General features: G+C 49.8%; 1 protein-coding gene across 9 annotated transcripts in view; it reads left to right on the plus strand.

Moving 5' to 3' along the window:
• Window positions 1-13,716, plus strand: part of AMBRA1 (autophagy and beclin 1 regulator 1) — a 182,206-nt gene that overhangs the window by 160,394 nt on the left and 8,096 nt on the right. For all 9 annotated transcript variants that reach the window (XM_047775859.1, XM_047775858.1, XM_047775861.1 and 6 more), the window contains 2 exons: window positions 4,753-4,892; window positions 12,438-12,530. In XM_047775859.1, the coding sequence (XP_047631815.1) occupies window positions 4,753-4,892; window positions 12,438-12,530 (233 nt within the window). The remainder of the gene's footprint in view (window positions 1-4,752; window positions 4,893-12,437; window positions 12,531-13,716) is intronic.

Genomic DNA, 13,716 nt, shown 5'->3' on the forward strand with positions numbered 1-13,716 from the left:
CCCAACCAGCTTCCACTGTCTTAGTTAAAACAGAGATCTGCCGACTGCACTTGATCTCTTGCCACTGTGGCAAGATTCCGGCTTTACAGATGATTAGATTCCCAAATACAAACAAGAAAACCACCAGTTTTGTTGTTGTTGTTGTTGTTTTCTTTTAGCTTCTTATCTAGGCTGATCTGAGCAGTGCAGTTTGCTGCTCGGACTAATGGTCTGATCTTTATTGACATGCAGTAGAAAAGAAAGCATCTTGTTGGGGGCAGCCATGCATTTTTCCTCTAAATTTTAAAAGGATGGAAAGGAAGGTTTCCCACTGAGCTCCTCTGGCTACCTCTCATTCTTTTCCTGTCTGTTTGAACAAGAAACAAGACCCCTTTAGTTTTGATGTGGGAACTATTTTCTTTTGCTCCTACTTCCTATTAGTCAGAGAGTTTGAGGGATGGAGGGGCAAATGCTACAGAAGATTGTCGTGGACCCTAGAAATGGAGGAGTCATTATCTTCTCCCCCTCCCTTAGAACTACGAAGATCTTGGTGACCTGACTCATTTCCTGGTGATGTGCCGAGACTGCACTGACTCTAAAAGATTTGTTCCTTCTAGCTTATTGATTCCACTTCCCTTCACAGATGTTAGACTGAAATGAGAAGAGCCTTCTTGGGGAGGGGGTTTCTGTCAACATTTGTCATAGACCAGGGAATGGCTGCAGCCAAGATAGGTTGAAACCAGAACTTTGCAAACATGAATCAGTAGCTGAGTTTTGTATCCAGCCCCACAAAAGGTCCCCAGGTCCTGATAATCCTCCTCTGGTATAATGGGATCTGGTGTTGTAGCTTCATAAGGTGTCACTTTTGTCAGAGAGAAGGGACTTTTTGGCAGCCCCCTTGGCTCTGTCCTTAACATCCGATGAGGAGCTTCAGGGCACCTGATTTGTGTTAAGGAAGACTTTACCTGAGATATTTGGGGTGCCTCAAAACAAAGGCCAGAGCTTCCTCTACACTGTCTCGGATCTTCTTTCTTTTCAGTGCTGGTGAACTTCAGGTTTACAGGGCTGGAGCAGCCTGGCTTGAAATCTGTGAGCAGACTCACACAGATCAGCCAGTCACTGGGTTGGAAAGACTGATGGCCAAAAGTTGTAAATGGTTTAGGAGCAGCCAGAGCTACCTAAGCATCTGTCAGCACTGGGGAACTTGTTGCCCAGATATTATTCTCTTGTCTCTGGAGCTAATTGTAAGGAGAAGTTCCCCCTCCGTGAAGTACTTTAAGAGCTGTTAAAACTCCAGCCAGAGGAAGGAATGGAAACTACACCTCTGGGTGGTTTTCGAAAGAGGCCAGATTCTCCTTCCTCTAGGGTCCTTTAGTCTCAGGCATGTGTGAAATGAGGAGTGTTGGATCAGATGACCTCTCAGGATCTGTAAATCCGCGATTCCTACCCACCCTGCATCCTCTATGCTCTCATGCCATCCTCATCTTTTTGCCCTCATCTCCCTCCTTCCCACCCCCACATTGAAGGATGATAAGCAAGCAAGTGCTTATCAGGAATTCTGGAGGCTGCTGATCTTCACGTGGCATTTTCTGGCTTCCTGCCACCAAGCAGGATTTAGCCTAATACCCAACCATTGGAGAAGATGGGCTCTTGGGAGCTGCCCTTTCAGCACTGTTTAAGTATTAGGGGTATGGGGGAGGGCAGTTTGCTGCCATAGCCGGAGGACAAATCAATGCCCCGTGACTCCTAGAGCCATGGAGGTTGTGAATATCTCTGCAGCAAGGTCTAGGGGTCTCAGCCTTTAATTACTTGTCTCCAAGCACTCTGACCTTGTCTCATCTAAGCTGGGTCACCCATCATATTGGCCTCTTGAGGGTTTTGTCCCTAAAGCAAGTTCCTGTACTTAGAAGCAAATTGATCGTATTTGCTTCTTAATCCCTCTGCAGAAACAGACTATAAAAGGGTAAGTTTCTGACACGTGAGAGGCTTGTTTGCTTCTCTCCTGGTCTGGAACATTTCAAGAAAAGAATTTTCTTTTTCTTATTCGACCCTGCTCAAAACATTCACAACCTTAAAGCATTTGGTTCACTAATCCTATTGTCCTCCTTTTTGCAACACCACTTTCTCTGGCCCCTCTGCCCCATTGCCTACAATTATGACTCACTAGGATTTTAGGGGAGACTTCTGTGAGGCCCATTAGAGCTGCCACAGGGGAAGAAAGAGGCTCCCTTCATCCAGCCCTCTGAAATTAGCACACATCCCTCCTGAACTTTGGTGGGTGTATTTCCACTTACATCATCTGACTTGTGGGAGAAGGAAAATTAAACAGATTCAGTAATCCCATCCACGATTGATCATAACCACTTTGTCCTTTTAGTGTGTATCCCAAGTCGTATTTAACCAGACAGCCTGTAAGTTGGAAGAAACCATCGATGATCTTCTAGAACAGTGAAAACCTCTGGGAGAAAGGATGAAGGCACCACATCCATCCCCTGATTTGAAGGGAAAGAGCCGATTAGGTGCAAAAGGGAAAAGGCTGAATCGCCATCTGTGCGGACAAGTCAGTCAGGGAGGCTGGTGAAGAGGAGTAGCCATGAATTGTTCCAGGCTCCTGCCAGATATGTATGTGCAAGGAAGAGATTATCCAAAGGTTAGGCAACCGTGTTCTAGATGACTAGTTTAGAAACTCATCAACTCCATCTGGCTCTTTTTCGGTAGTCTCCTCAGACCAGATATTTAAGGAGCCCTGGTGAGTTCCTACATTTGGAGTGGAGTCAGCTGGGGGGGCATAGATGGTTCTTAATGTAGCAGCAGCCACAGGGAGGGCACTGTTGTGCCTCAGACCAGACCAGCTCCATATCTGTAACAGACCATTCGACCTCAGGACCCTAGCAGGGCGGTTTCGGCACCGTGCCATTAGCTGCCCAGACACGTTCCTCAGCACCACAAAAGCCAGAGAATTTTTATAGCAGGATTCTCTGGGTTTGCGGCATTCCAGTGAGCTGCTGTCCTCTGCAGTCTAGCAGCTGTCCCGGGAAAGGACGGTCAGAGCAGTACCCAAGGCACATGAACAGATGTCCCCAAGTGCACAGCCCCCATCACTTGATTTCTGTAAATAGTGTGGACCCTTAGCTCGGTATTTTCCTTTGGGGGTGGGGTGGGACGATGTCTCTCGTTAGGATAACCTGAAAAATAGTCATTATTATACTGCCCTAAATTCATTTTTTGATGTTTATTTCTAAATCATGCTCTCATTTGTTCTCTCATTTTTTTTTCCTCTTCCATCAACCTTTTGGGACAGGTAAAGGCAGATGAAGTTCATCTCTATTTTATGAATCTCGAAGAGGTTAAAAGAGAAAACATTGTATTTACTGAAACCCCAGTTTATAGATTCTTGGCCTCATGTCATTTTCATAGGCCCTGATGATGTGTTTTGAAGCCCCAGATGCAGGTTCCTGGTAATGGTAACAACAGTTACCGTTTATGAGCTTGCACTGCACCGGGGATTTTATATCCACTATTGATTTTAATCTCCCCCACTCTGAGTGATGGTGCTGTACTGTCTCCTTTAAAACAGAGATCTGCGAAGTTGTCATGCGGTGACGTTGGGATCCAAACCCTAGGTCTTTCTAACTCTTAAAGTATGTCCTTCATTCTTCTACTGCCCTGCCCCTGTCTCTGACTAAAGTTGCTTCTGGAACATTGTGTAGGTCAATAGCCAGACATCACCTTCAGCCCACTGAGACACAGCTAAGCTGCCCCCTGAGAAAATACTAGCTTTGGAAAGATGTGGACTAATAAAAGGAGACTCCCTTTGAGAAATGGAAATGACCTGTTTAATGATAATGTGTATAAGCTAGAAAGAAACCGGGTACCTGTGTGTGCAGATTCCCCTCTGCCCTGCTTCCTACATCTTACTGCACTTTTTAGGTTTCCTTAACAATAGCAATTTTAACATTGCTTTTAATTAGATAAATTAAGAATATTCTGTGATGTTAGCACCCCCTCCCACCCCCCTGTCACCTTCAGTTCCCCGTTGCAGTGACAGCGCTCTGATTTCCATGGTAACAGGACTACCAGTGGTGCGTGGCTCTCACTGGTTTGTTTGGACAGAGGGAAGTGCGGGGCAGTCCCTCCTGGTGTGCTAGGCTCTGCCTGGGGCTTTCCAGGGGGTTACCTTCAAAGCCATGAAGTGAGAAATAGTAAAGGCTGAGGGGAGCACAGTGAACCCTCCTGCGCAAAAATCCAAGTGTACCCCTGGTATCCCCCGACAGGGTCCTTCACCTCAAGTAAGAGGGGCCCACCCTCCCCTGTACTTCCCCAAGATCTCAAATATATGTTTTTTGTTGTTGTTTGTCTTTATAGGGCCGCACCCGAGGCATATGGAGGTTCCCAGCCTAGGTGTCTAATCAGAGCTGCAGCCGCCAGCCTACACTAGAGCCACAACAATGTGGGATTGGAGCCGTGTCTGCAACCTACACCACAGCTCACGGCAATGCCGGATCCTTAACCCGCTGAGCGAGGCCAGGGATTGAACCCGCAACCTCATAGTTCCTAGTCGGATTCATTAACCACTGAGCCACGACTGGAACTCCCACAAATATATGTTAAGAATCATCCCACGCCCCCACCCCCCACCGTCTCCTCGCCTTCCTGTGAGTGACTTGCTTCAGGCAGTAGAAGGCACTTTGTTTCTTCCTGCATTTTGTTATTCTTGGTAACAAATTGTTTCTCCCCCCATTCTCTTTTCTTCCCTCTTTCTCCCCAACCCAGAGAGTTTTCAACGTCCTTTACCCCATGCCTGCTGACCAACGGAGACATGTCAGCATCAATTCTGCCCGGTGGCTGCCCGAGCCGGGGCTCGGCCTGGCCTATGGTACCAACAAGGGAGACCTGGTGATCTGCCGACCAGAGTGAGTGGCTGGGAGGGGTCGGCAGGGTGGGGGTGCAGGGGGTCCTCAGCATTCACCTGTGGCTCTGGCTGGTGAGGTGGGTCTTGTGGATGAAAACTCTGAATCCTGCCAGGGCCTGCCCCGTTCTCAGCGTCACTCCTTAAAGGGTCCTTTTCACCTTAGGAATGGTAAGGTTAGCTCTCCATTTCAGAAATCTTCAAAAGACTGGTGTGGTTATTATGTGTGATTAAATTGAAGGCAGTATTTTTTTTCTTTGTTTTCTCTTGTTCTCTGGTTTCCTAGTGATAGTTAAGTGTCCCTGCAGGCCAAAGCATAGATATCAAAGATTCTGCTCTAAACCCTTTTTGAAAAATTCCACAGGTGGTCTTGGGTTTGTGTAAATGCCATAGACATTAATTTAAGAAATAAAGTTGGAAATAGAGTATTGTTAAAGCCCTAATTTGTCAAACCACTGATCTCTAACAGCCTGGCTATGTCTGTGTCCTGCCTGTTTTCCTTTCTGCTTGGGGCTCTGGCTCATAATAGTGAAGGCAGATTGAAAAGCTCAATTTAAAATCAAAATGGTTATTAACTGGTCTTGAAGTAGGGGGTAGGAGAAGGCAGGGAACCACAGCATTTCTGCCTTGAGTCCTGATGACACCCCTTCCCCTTCCTCTGGCTTTTTGGAGGAGAGAGGTCTGTGTGAGCATCCTTTCACTCAAGACCCCGGGAGTCAGCCAGGCCTGTCATCAATTTCCACACCCAGCCAGGTGGGGAGTGTGACACTCTGTGCTTCAGTGCAGATCAGGCTGATTGCTCTGTGGGCCACTGCAGGGTTCCAGCCGACTAAGTGCCACTTCGGCCTCCAGGCCGTCCTCATGCTGTCCTTCACTTGCTGCAGAGTCTTCTCTGGGGGTATTCTGCAGATCACAGAGTGCGCACAATATGACTGGTCTGATTCGGTCTCTGGCTCTTGGGAGTGTCCCTGTTGCCTTTTGATAGGACCCTTGGTGATTTTTTCTGAAGTATGTATTTGGGTCAGTTCTTTTGGACTGGTGGTGACTGTTCACTGAGTCCTTGTCAGCTGGGGTGAGTTGGCTGCCCGAGAGAAAGAAAACCTGGTTCTAAGGGCAGCTCTTCATTCCACCTTGAATTTTCAGAGCCCCTTCCAAAGGGAGGCTGCTGTCTGAGCCTGACCTAGTCACACTGCTCTTGGAGCTGGGAGACTGCTACTGGGTTCTCCCAACCACGCTCTCCTCAGGCTCCTCTCACTGGTTCCTTGTCCCTTTCCAGAACACAGCCTGCCTCTTTCACGACTGCGCCTCTGTTAGCCAGGGCACTAGATCTCTGTAACTGCCCTCCCCTTGGCCTGTCCATAGTCCTAGGATCCGTCTGCCTTGCACTGTTTCTTTTTCCCCCAAAGCACATTAGACTGATTATCTTAACTCTGTTTTCTCATGGGAATTCATAAAAGGAATCAGACATCTTCTCCAAAACTGGAAGATAATTCTGTATCATAATTTTACCAGGAGTTCCCATCATGGCTCAGCAGTAACGAACCTGACTAGTATCCGTGAGGACGCAGGTTCAATCCCTGGCCTTGCTCAGTGGGTTAAGGATCCAGTGTTTCCATAGGCTGTGGTGTAGTGTGCAGACTCAGCTCAGATCTGGTGTAGCTGTTGCTGTGGTATAGGCCAGTGTCTTCGGCTCCGATTTGACCCCCAGCCTGGGAACCTCCATGTGCCGAAGGCATGGCCTTAAAAAGAAAAAAAAAAATTTTTTTTTCACTCTTACCAACACTCTACTTCTAGGCCTTTCTTCCCCTATTCCTCCAAGACGTCCTTCCTTAGCACTGTTGCCTTGTTTGTGGCTCCAGCTACTAACCTTTGTCCCAGCCAAACAGCCAGCCCCCTCCCCTGCAAAAGCAGTGTGCTCTTACAGAGGCAGCATCTCGATTCCCTGTTTGTCATGGCCCCACAAAGGCTTTTATATCTGAAACCCCAGCCTACATACTTGGTGTGAGTCACAGACTCCTCAGCCAAACATGAAGCTGGCTTTGGCCTCTCTTTTCTCCCCATATGTTGTCTTCAGCATCCAGAGTCTCAGCAGGCCGGAGCCATCTTGGGATGCCTGGGGAGCTCTCTTACCCACCAGGAACTCAAGTCTCTTCCACGACAAGATAGCACTAGTGTTTGACACAGCAAACAGCACCCCATCATGGACCAGGTTGTGTTGGACTGAGAGAGAGCTAATTGAGCCTGCCTTTCTGGTACTGCCATTTCTCCTGATTTCTTAGGTCATGTTGGCAAATGCCCCATACCTCAGGGCCAGTATTGAAGGGTACCACATAAATTAAGAGGACATGACTTTATCCCATGTTGTTCAAAGTTTTTCCAGCTCTCAGTCATCTTCATTTCTGTACTTAGGCAGGAAATACTGTGAACACTATCCAGGTAAGTAAGTTAAGACTTACCCAAGGCCTCCCAGCCGATCAATGCCAGAATGAGGCCTCCTTACTTTCTGATCCAGAGCTCTTTCCTATAGCTGATTCTTAACCTTTTTCAATCAAAAGCCCCCTTAGAATTCTGGTGAAAGCAACACACTCTCTTCCACAGAAAAATACACCACAAGAACACACGTATAATTTTGTAACTCTCTTAAGACCTCAGGTGAGGAATGCTGCTCTAGATCATGTGAGGCGTTTAAGCAGGTCAGGTGATCAATGCAGTGGGAAATAAGAGAGGATGAGTGAGAACATTTACAGCTTTTGAACAGTCTGTGATTGGTCTCTGGCCTAGAATGAGGAGAACAAAAAATAGGGGAGTAGAAGCTCGGTTGTTGCCTGCCGCCTGGCGCTGTGTGACACACCTTCCTGGCACACCCGTTCCCAAGGGCACACAAGCCAGCCAGCCAGCCAGCCAGCTGGGCCAAGATTACAGCCCTCTCTCCGGAACAGGTGGTTGTCTGCCTTTGTCTCAAACACAGGCAACTGCACCACATCTTGTGCTTTTAATCCTGTTTTTTTTGTTGTTGTTACTGTTGTTGGCTTTTTTTGGCCGCGCCCGAGGCATGCAGACATTCCTGGGCCAAGGATGGAGCCCATGCCACAGCAGTGACAATGCCAGATCCTTAACTGCTAGGCCCCCAGGGAACTCCTCAACCCTGTTCTTGATTTCTCCTCCACTGTCTTAGCCTTGGCACTCTCTAAAAACACAAAGACAGAGGTAAAAGGCTCCTTGGGCATCTCTTAATGGTACTAAAACCCCACTTGACAGTAGAAAAAGGCCCGAGGAAACACTCCATCTCTCCAGGCACAGAAATTCTTAGCACAGCTAAGGAGACAGGCCAGTGGCCATGGCTCCTATTCAAAGCCATTACAGTGGCTAATACCCCGTCACCCACCCTGCCTAGCGGTGAGGTTGCTTCTTTCTCCTTTGCTTTGCTCCTCAACCTGCCGCTCCTCCCAAGCTGCGGCTGTGCCTCTGGCTGCCCGCCAGCCCAGCTAGTACCCCTACCAATAACCACAGTGGGCGTGAAGTACCAGATTGACGTCAGGGGGTGCTTGCCCACTTCTGGCTTCATGGATCAGCCCTACAGTTGGGGGGAGGGGCATGGTGTGTGCAGGCAGGTATTGCTAGGAAGACCCCTGCTTCTCAGTGGCAGCTCAGAAGGCCATTCAGAGACTCATGTCAGAAGACAAGTAGGCTGGGATCATGGGGTGTCTAGCCCTTTGGCTGAGTGTGGAACACCTGACAAGGCTCTAGCTCTGTCCCCTCTGTACACAGTGGTTGTAATCAAGCATCACTAACCAAGCCAGGAACAGGCATACCTCTGAATCAAAAGGAGAGCCGCAGAGACTGCATCTCTCAGGCTGACCCATGAGATCCAGGTGCCAACTCTTTCTCACGACACAGAGATGATGGGGGTAGTGCCAGTCTTCTTGGAAACGGTCCTTCCTTCCAAGGAGAGAGCTGTGTGGCCCAAGCCTCTGCAGCCACATCACTGATAGATGAAAGGAGAATGTTCTCAAAGGGCATGTTCCGTAGAAGTTGGGACATTCAGAGCCAGAGTTCTGTGTAAGAATCTTGTGGCACCAAGGAAGCCAGGCCAGCTCTTAGCTGTCTGCAGGGAGCCCCAAGGGCTGTTGAGCCAAGCCCTGAAGCACAGCTCACAGGGGCTGCTGAAGGAAGCCAGGCGCTAAGTGGAAGTCTGTTTGAAAAGCCTGACCCTGATGGGCCTTCCCATTCTTCTTTATCCCTCTGTGTGTTTGTCTAGCTTCCAGAAAGAACCTAGAGCAAACAGAGGTGATTCATTCATCCTCCCTAAGACCAGGGAGGAAGGAGATGGTTGCGACCATTCTTTAGCTTAACAAACGGTAATAAGCAATATTGGGTATTGAAGTTTCAGTAGCCAGAGAGGGTATTTTCAACTCTTTTCCTTGGTACAGGGCCCAAAATTTCAGCCAAACCCATGAGCTGCTGGTAGTCAGGCTGGTCTGACCACAGAAGTTGGAACAAATCATGGCTGGAATTGGACCCCTTGGTCGGGAGCAGAGAGGATTGGGGGATGGGGTGGAGAATGGAGCAGCACATTGATGGTCTCCATCACCCCATTCTCTGTGGCACTTCACCTCCTCCGTAAATGGCCAGAGTCATAGCTTGGAGCTGCTGACAGTTGCATGATGCCAGATAGGAAGCGTTTGAGGGGACCCTTTGGCTGTCAATGTCATGGCAGCAGTCGCAGCTCAGAGGATGTGCCTTCAGGTGGTCTTTTTTCTGAGATAGGAAGGAAGGTTCCTGGTCGCGCAGTACATGGCTCGGTATAGGTCTGATGTGAGCAGTTTGTTGTCACCAGCCAGCCCTGGCTAGCAGGAATTACAGAGAAAGGATTTGGCGGGGAACCACATGGTATTGCCACCTGCCAATAAATCTTGACAAGTTTGTAAATCACAGTCTCCCTGTCAGCTGGCTTCACGTGGTGCCTTATGCAGCCAGGGCTTGCTCATCAAAAGTTGCAGGGGTGGCTTTGTTTTCTGGGGGTCTCTCTTGTTGACCTCTGACCGTTGGCCTCTTCATCATGTAAGAGCTTCTCCCTCCCCTTTGTCCTCCAGTGTCCCCGTCGTTCTCACACAGCCCCCGCAAAAATAGCTGAGTATTCAGAAGAGGAAGAGGGTGCTACCTTCTAGAGGCCTGTCTGGAAAAGATCACGCCAAATCTGCTGCCCCCGGGCCATCTGGGAGGAGCCAGGAGGGGTTTAGTCCAGAGCAGGAAAAGGAGTAGCACTTCTGTTTGGCTGTCGCTCTTTCCCACAGATGAAGCCTAATCCCCAGAATCTTGGTGTCCCTCTAGCAGTGGATTTGGGGGCTTAGTGCCTAGGCCTGTTTCCTTTCACCTGAGGGTTGCATAGCCTCCTGACACAGTCACTCACCGTGCAGGCCTGGTTAGATCCCTGTCCTATCTAATCCTCATCTTTAGGAAGGAATCACTTACATCACCCCCCACAACTCATCTTTTCCTGGCTGATCCTCACAACCCACTGGCCTTCATTTGTTTGCTCTTTTTTTTTTTTTTTGTCTTTTCTAAGGCCGCACCTGTGGCATATGGAGGTTCCCAGGCTAGGGGTCAAATTGGAGCTATAGCCGCCAGCCTATGCCACAGCCACAGCAACGCCAGATCCAAGGCGCATCTGTGACCTACACCACAGCTCATGGCAATGCCGGATCCTTAACCCACTGAGCGAGGCCAGGGATTGACCCCGCAACCTCATGGTTCCTAGTCCGAGTCGTTAACCACTGAGCCACGACGGGAACTCCCTGTTTGCTCTTTATTAAAGAAGTTCTGTCATTAAAGGATGGTGACCTTGGCCTCCAGGTTAAAAAGCTGGCTTTCACTGGAGCTTGTCTTAGCTCGAGCTGCCATTATGGAATAGCATAGACTGAGTGGCTTAATCAACAGAATTTATTTTCTCATAGTTCTGGAAGCTGGGAGTCTGAGATTAGGTGCCAGTGTGGGTGAGTTCTGGTGAGGACCCCTTCCCCGGCTTGCAGACGGCCACCTTCTCACTGTGCCCCCACTTGGTGGAGAAGGAGAAGGTCTTTCTCTTCCTCTCCTTACAAGGCCAGAGTCCTTTTGGATTAGGGTCCCATCATATGACCTCATTTAACCTTAATTACCTTCTAAAGACCATGTCTCCAGGTGCAGTCACATGGGGGCATAGGGCTTTGGTGTATGAATTTGAGGAGATGCAGTTCCATCTGTAGCAGAGCTCTCCAAGCATATGTGCACGCCCTGGCCTACTCAGGACCAGAGCTGGCTATTCTGAGTATCTCTTACAGTGGACACTGGCATTCTAATCAAAGAGCTCAAAGACACCTCTTTCCAAACTCCTGTCCTCCTGTCTTCACCCCCATCAGCAGCACCCCACTCTCAATGCAGTGATTGGTGCCAGGTAACATCGCTTCCAGCAGAGAATCTTTAGAAGCAAAGCCGTCCTGGGTTTTGGGAATTACCACTGGCAGCCGCATTTGCTGCCTGAGGTGGCACATCAGTATAAAAAGATAAAGAGGCGGAGTTCCTGTCATGGCTCAGCATAACGAACCCGACTGGGATCCACGGGTTCGATCCCTGGCCTCGCTCAGTGGGTTAAGGATCTGCTGTTGCTGTGGCTATGGCATAGGCCGGCAGCTACAGCTCCAGTTCAGCCCCTAGCCTGGGAACCTCCATATGCCGTGGGTGCGGCCCTTTAAAAAAAGATGAGAGCCCATTGCTTCCCTTCTGGCAGTTGTGCCCAGTTGAGGTTTGCAGGGATTACTTGATTCTCCACTGCAAGAAAAGAAGGAAGCAGGGAAAGGTTGGTAGCCCACAGAGCTTAGTGGGTAGAACTCCCCGCCGTCAGCAGTCCAGCCCGTCACTGCTCTAGCTTCTCTCCTTCCTCCCCCAGGAGAAGCTTCTGAGCCCTTCCTGGGTCGTCTCCCGCTTTCGGAATACCTCTCCCAATTGCTTGTCCAGCCTGCCTGGCAGAGGAGGCTCTAGGGCCAGAATCAAAAGAGAGATGGGCTACTCTGGCTCAGCAGGAGCTTTTTCCTGCTTAGACTTCTGAGCTCCAGGCAGAGTAATATCCGGGTGGCCTTGTTTTCCTTTTTCCCGGCCCCCACGGCTGCAGGGAAGACCCGTGGTGAGACCCATCTGTTCCTGAGACTGAGCTCACCCTGTAGACAAGGCTGTCCACGGCACCCTCTATCTCCACGGCCTCTCCCGCTTCTTCTAGCTCCTTTCTCATGTGTCTGAAATACACCCAGAACTCACTGCCTCTGTCGGGCGTGGCTATCTTTTAGTTCTCTCTCAACCCCAAAGGGAGCCAGTTAGGCTTAGGGGGGTGGAAGAGACATAGGCGTTAGGGCTCTTGGAGACTCGTTTGATCTGCTCCACACTGAGCATCCTGATGCCTCAGCCCAGCCCCAGGGGAGAGGGAGGAGGGCTGCCAGGCCAGTCCACCAGCCCCAGGAACTGCACGGAGTTCTGTCTAACGCCTTCTACCTTTTCTCCGCCCTTTGCACCTGATTTTCAGGGCCTTAAACTCTGGCGTTGAGTACTACTGGGACCAGCTGAACGAGACTGTCTTCACCGTCCACTCCAGCAGCCGCAGCAGCGAGAGGCCTGGGTGAGTTTGTGAAGGAGAAGGGCCACTGCTGGCTGGAGGATCCCCCCCGCAACCAACTCCAATAGGCTCTGGAGCAGAGCCTCCAGACCAGGCTCCAGGACTCTGTGGGCGCCCATCTTCAACCAGAGAAGCTCTTCTTTGATCTGCTTCATGCATTGAGCTTTTGCACACAATTATGTTCAAGGAAAGTGTTTCACAGCTAAGAAAGAGATGAGAACCTCTGCTCTCAGAGTCTTCATTTGAGACAAGCTAGGCCACCATCTAGCCCTCCCATCCTGGCCGTGGTGTCTGCACATGCTGCAGTGAGGAGAGAGGAGTGTACGCAGGAGAGGACTGGCCCTCAGGGACCAAGCTGCCTAGAGATGCAGCCCAGGCACAGATACTTCCCAGGGGCCAGTTAGAGAGGAGGAACCTGGTGCTTATCCTCTTATCACTTCATTTTATCACTTCATTCATTAATGAAAACTGGAACAGTTTGAGAAAACAGAGTGCCGGGTTGATAAGAAAGCCTGTCCTTCCTAGAGGAAGTCCAAGGCACAGCTGGAAGAGTAATCCCTAGAAGCAGCTAGAGATAGAGTGGCTGGTGATCGTCTTGAAAGTCCTGGGCTCCCTCTGCTGCCAGCTCTAGTTGTCCTGAGGGTCAGTGCCTGGGAAATGTCTAAGGAAGGGGGCATAATAGCTTTGGGCCTGGGCCTTACTTGTCAGCAGCTGGTGCTCCCTGCCTTTCGGGTCTTTTCGCAGAAGGCTCTGGAGGAGGATCCCAGAACAGCCTCGTAAGAGTCCTGGTGCTTTTCCTCCAAAGTGGAGTTTCGGTGGAAATTCCAAGAATTTAAATTGATATCTTGTCAGCATGTAGTTAGAAGGGAGGAAGGGCTAAAGAGAGAAAGGGCCTTCTTGGGAGTTCCTGTCGTGGCACAGTGCTTAACAAATCCGACTAGGAACCATGAGGTTGCTGGTTCGATCCCTGGCCTTGCCCAGTGGGTTAAGGATCCGGCGTTGCCGTGAGCTGTGGTGTAGGTCGAAGACGTGGCTCGGATCCCGAGTTGCTGTGGCTCTGGCCTAGGCCGGTGTATACAGCTCCGATTCAACCCCCAGCCTGGGAACCTCCATATGCCGCGAGTGCAGCCCTAGAAAAGGCAAAAAAAAAAAAAGAGAGAGAAAGGGCCATCTTCCACTGCTCATCCTT

Source organism: Phacochoerus africanus, chromosome 4 (assembly GCF_016906955.1).
Source record: "Phacochoerus africanus isolate WHEZ1 chromosome 4, ROS_Pafr_v1, whole genome shotgun sequence".
NCBI lineage: Eukaryota > Metazoa > Chordata > Mammalia > Artiodactyla > Suidae > Phacochoerus > Phacochoerus africanus.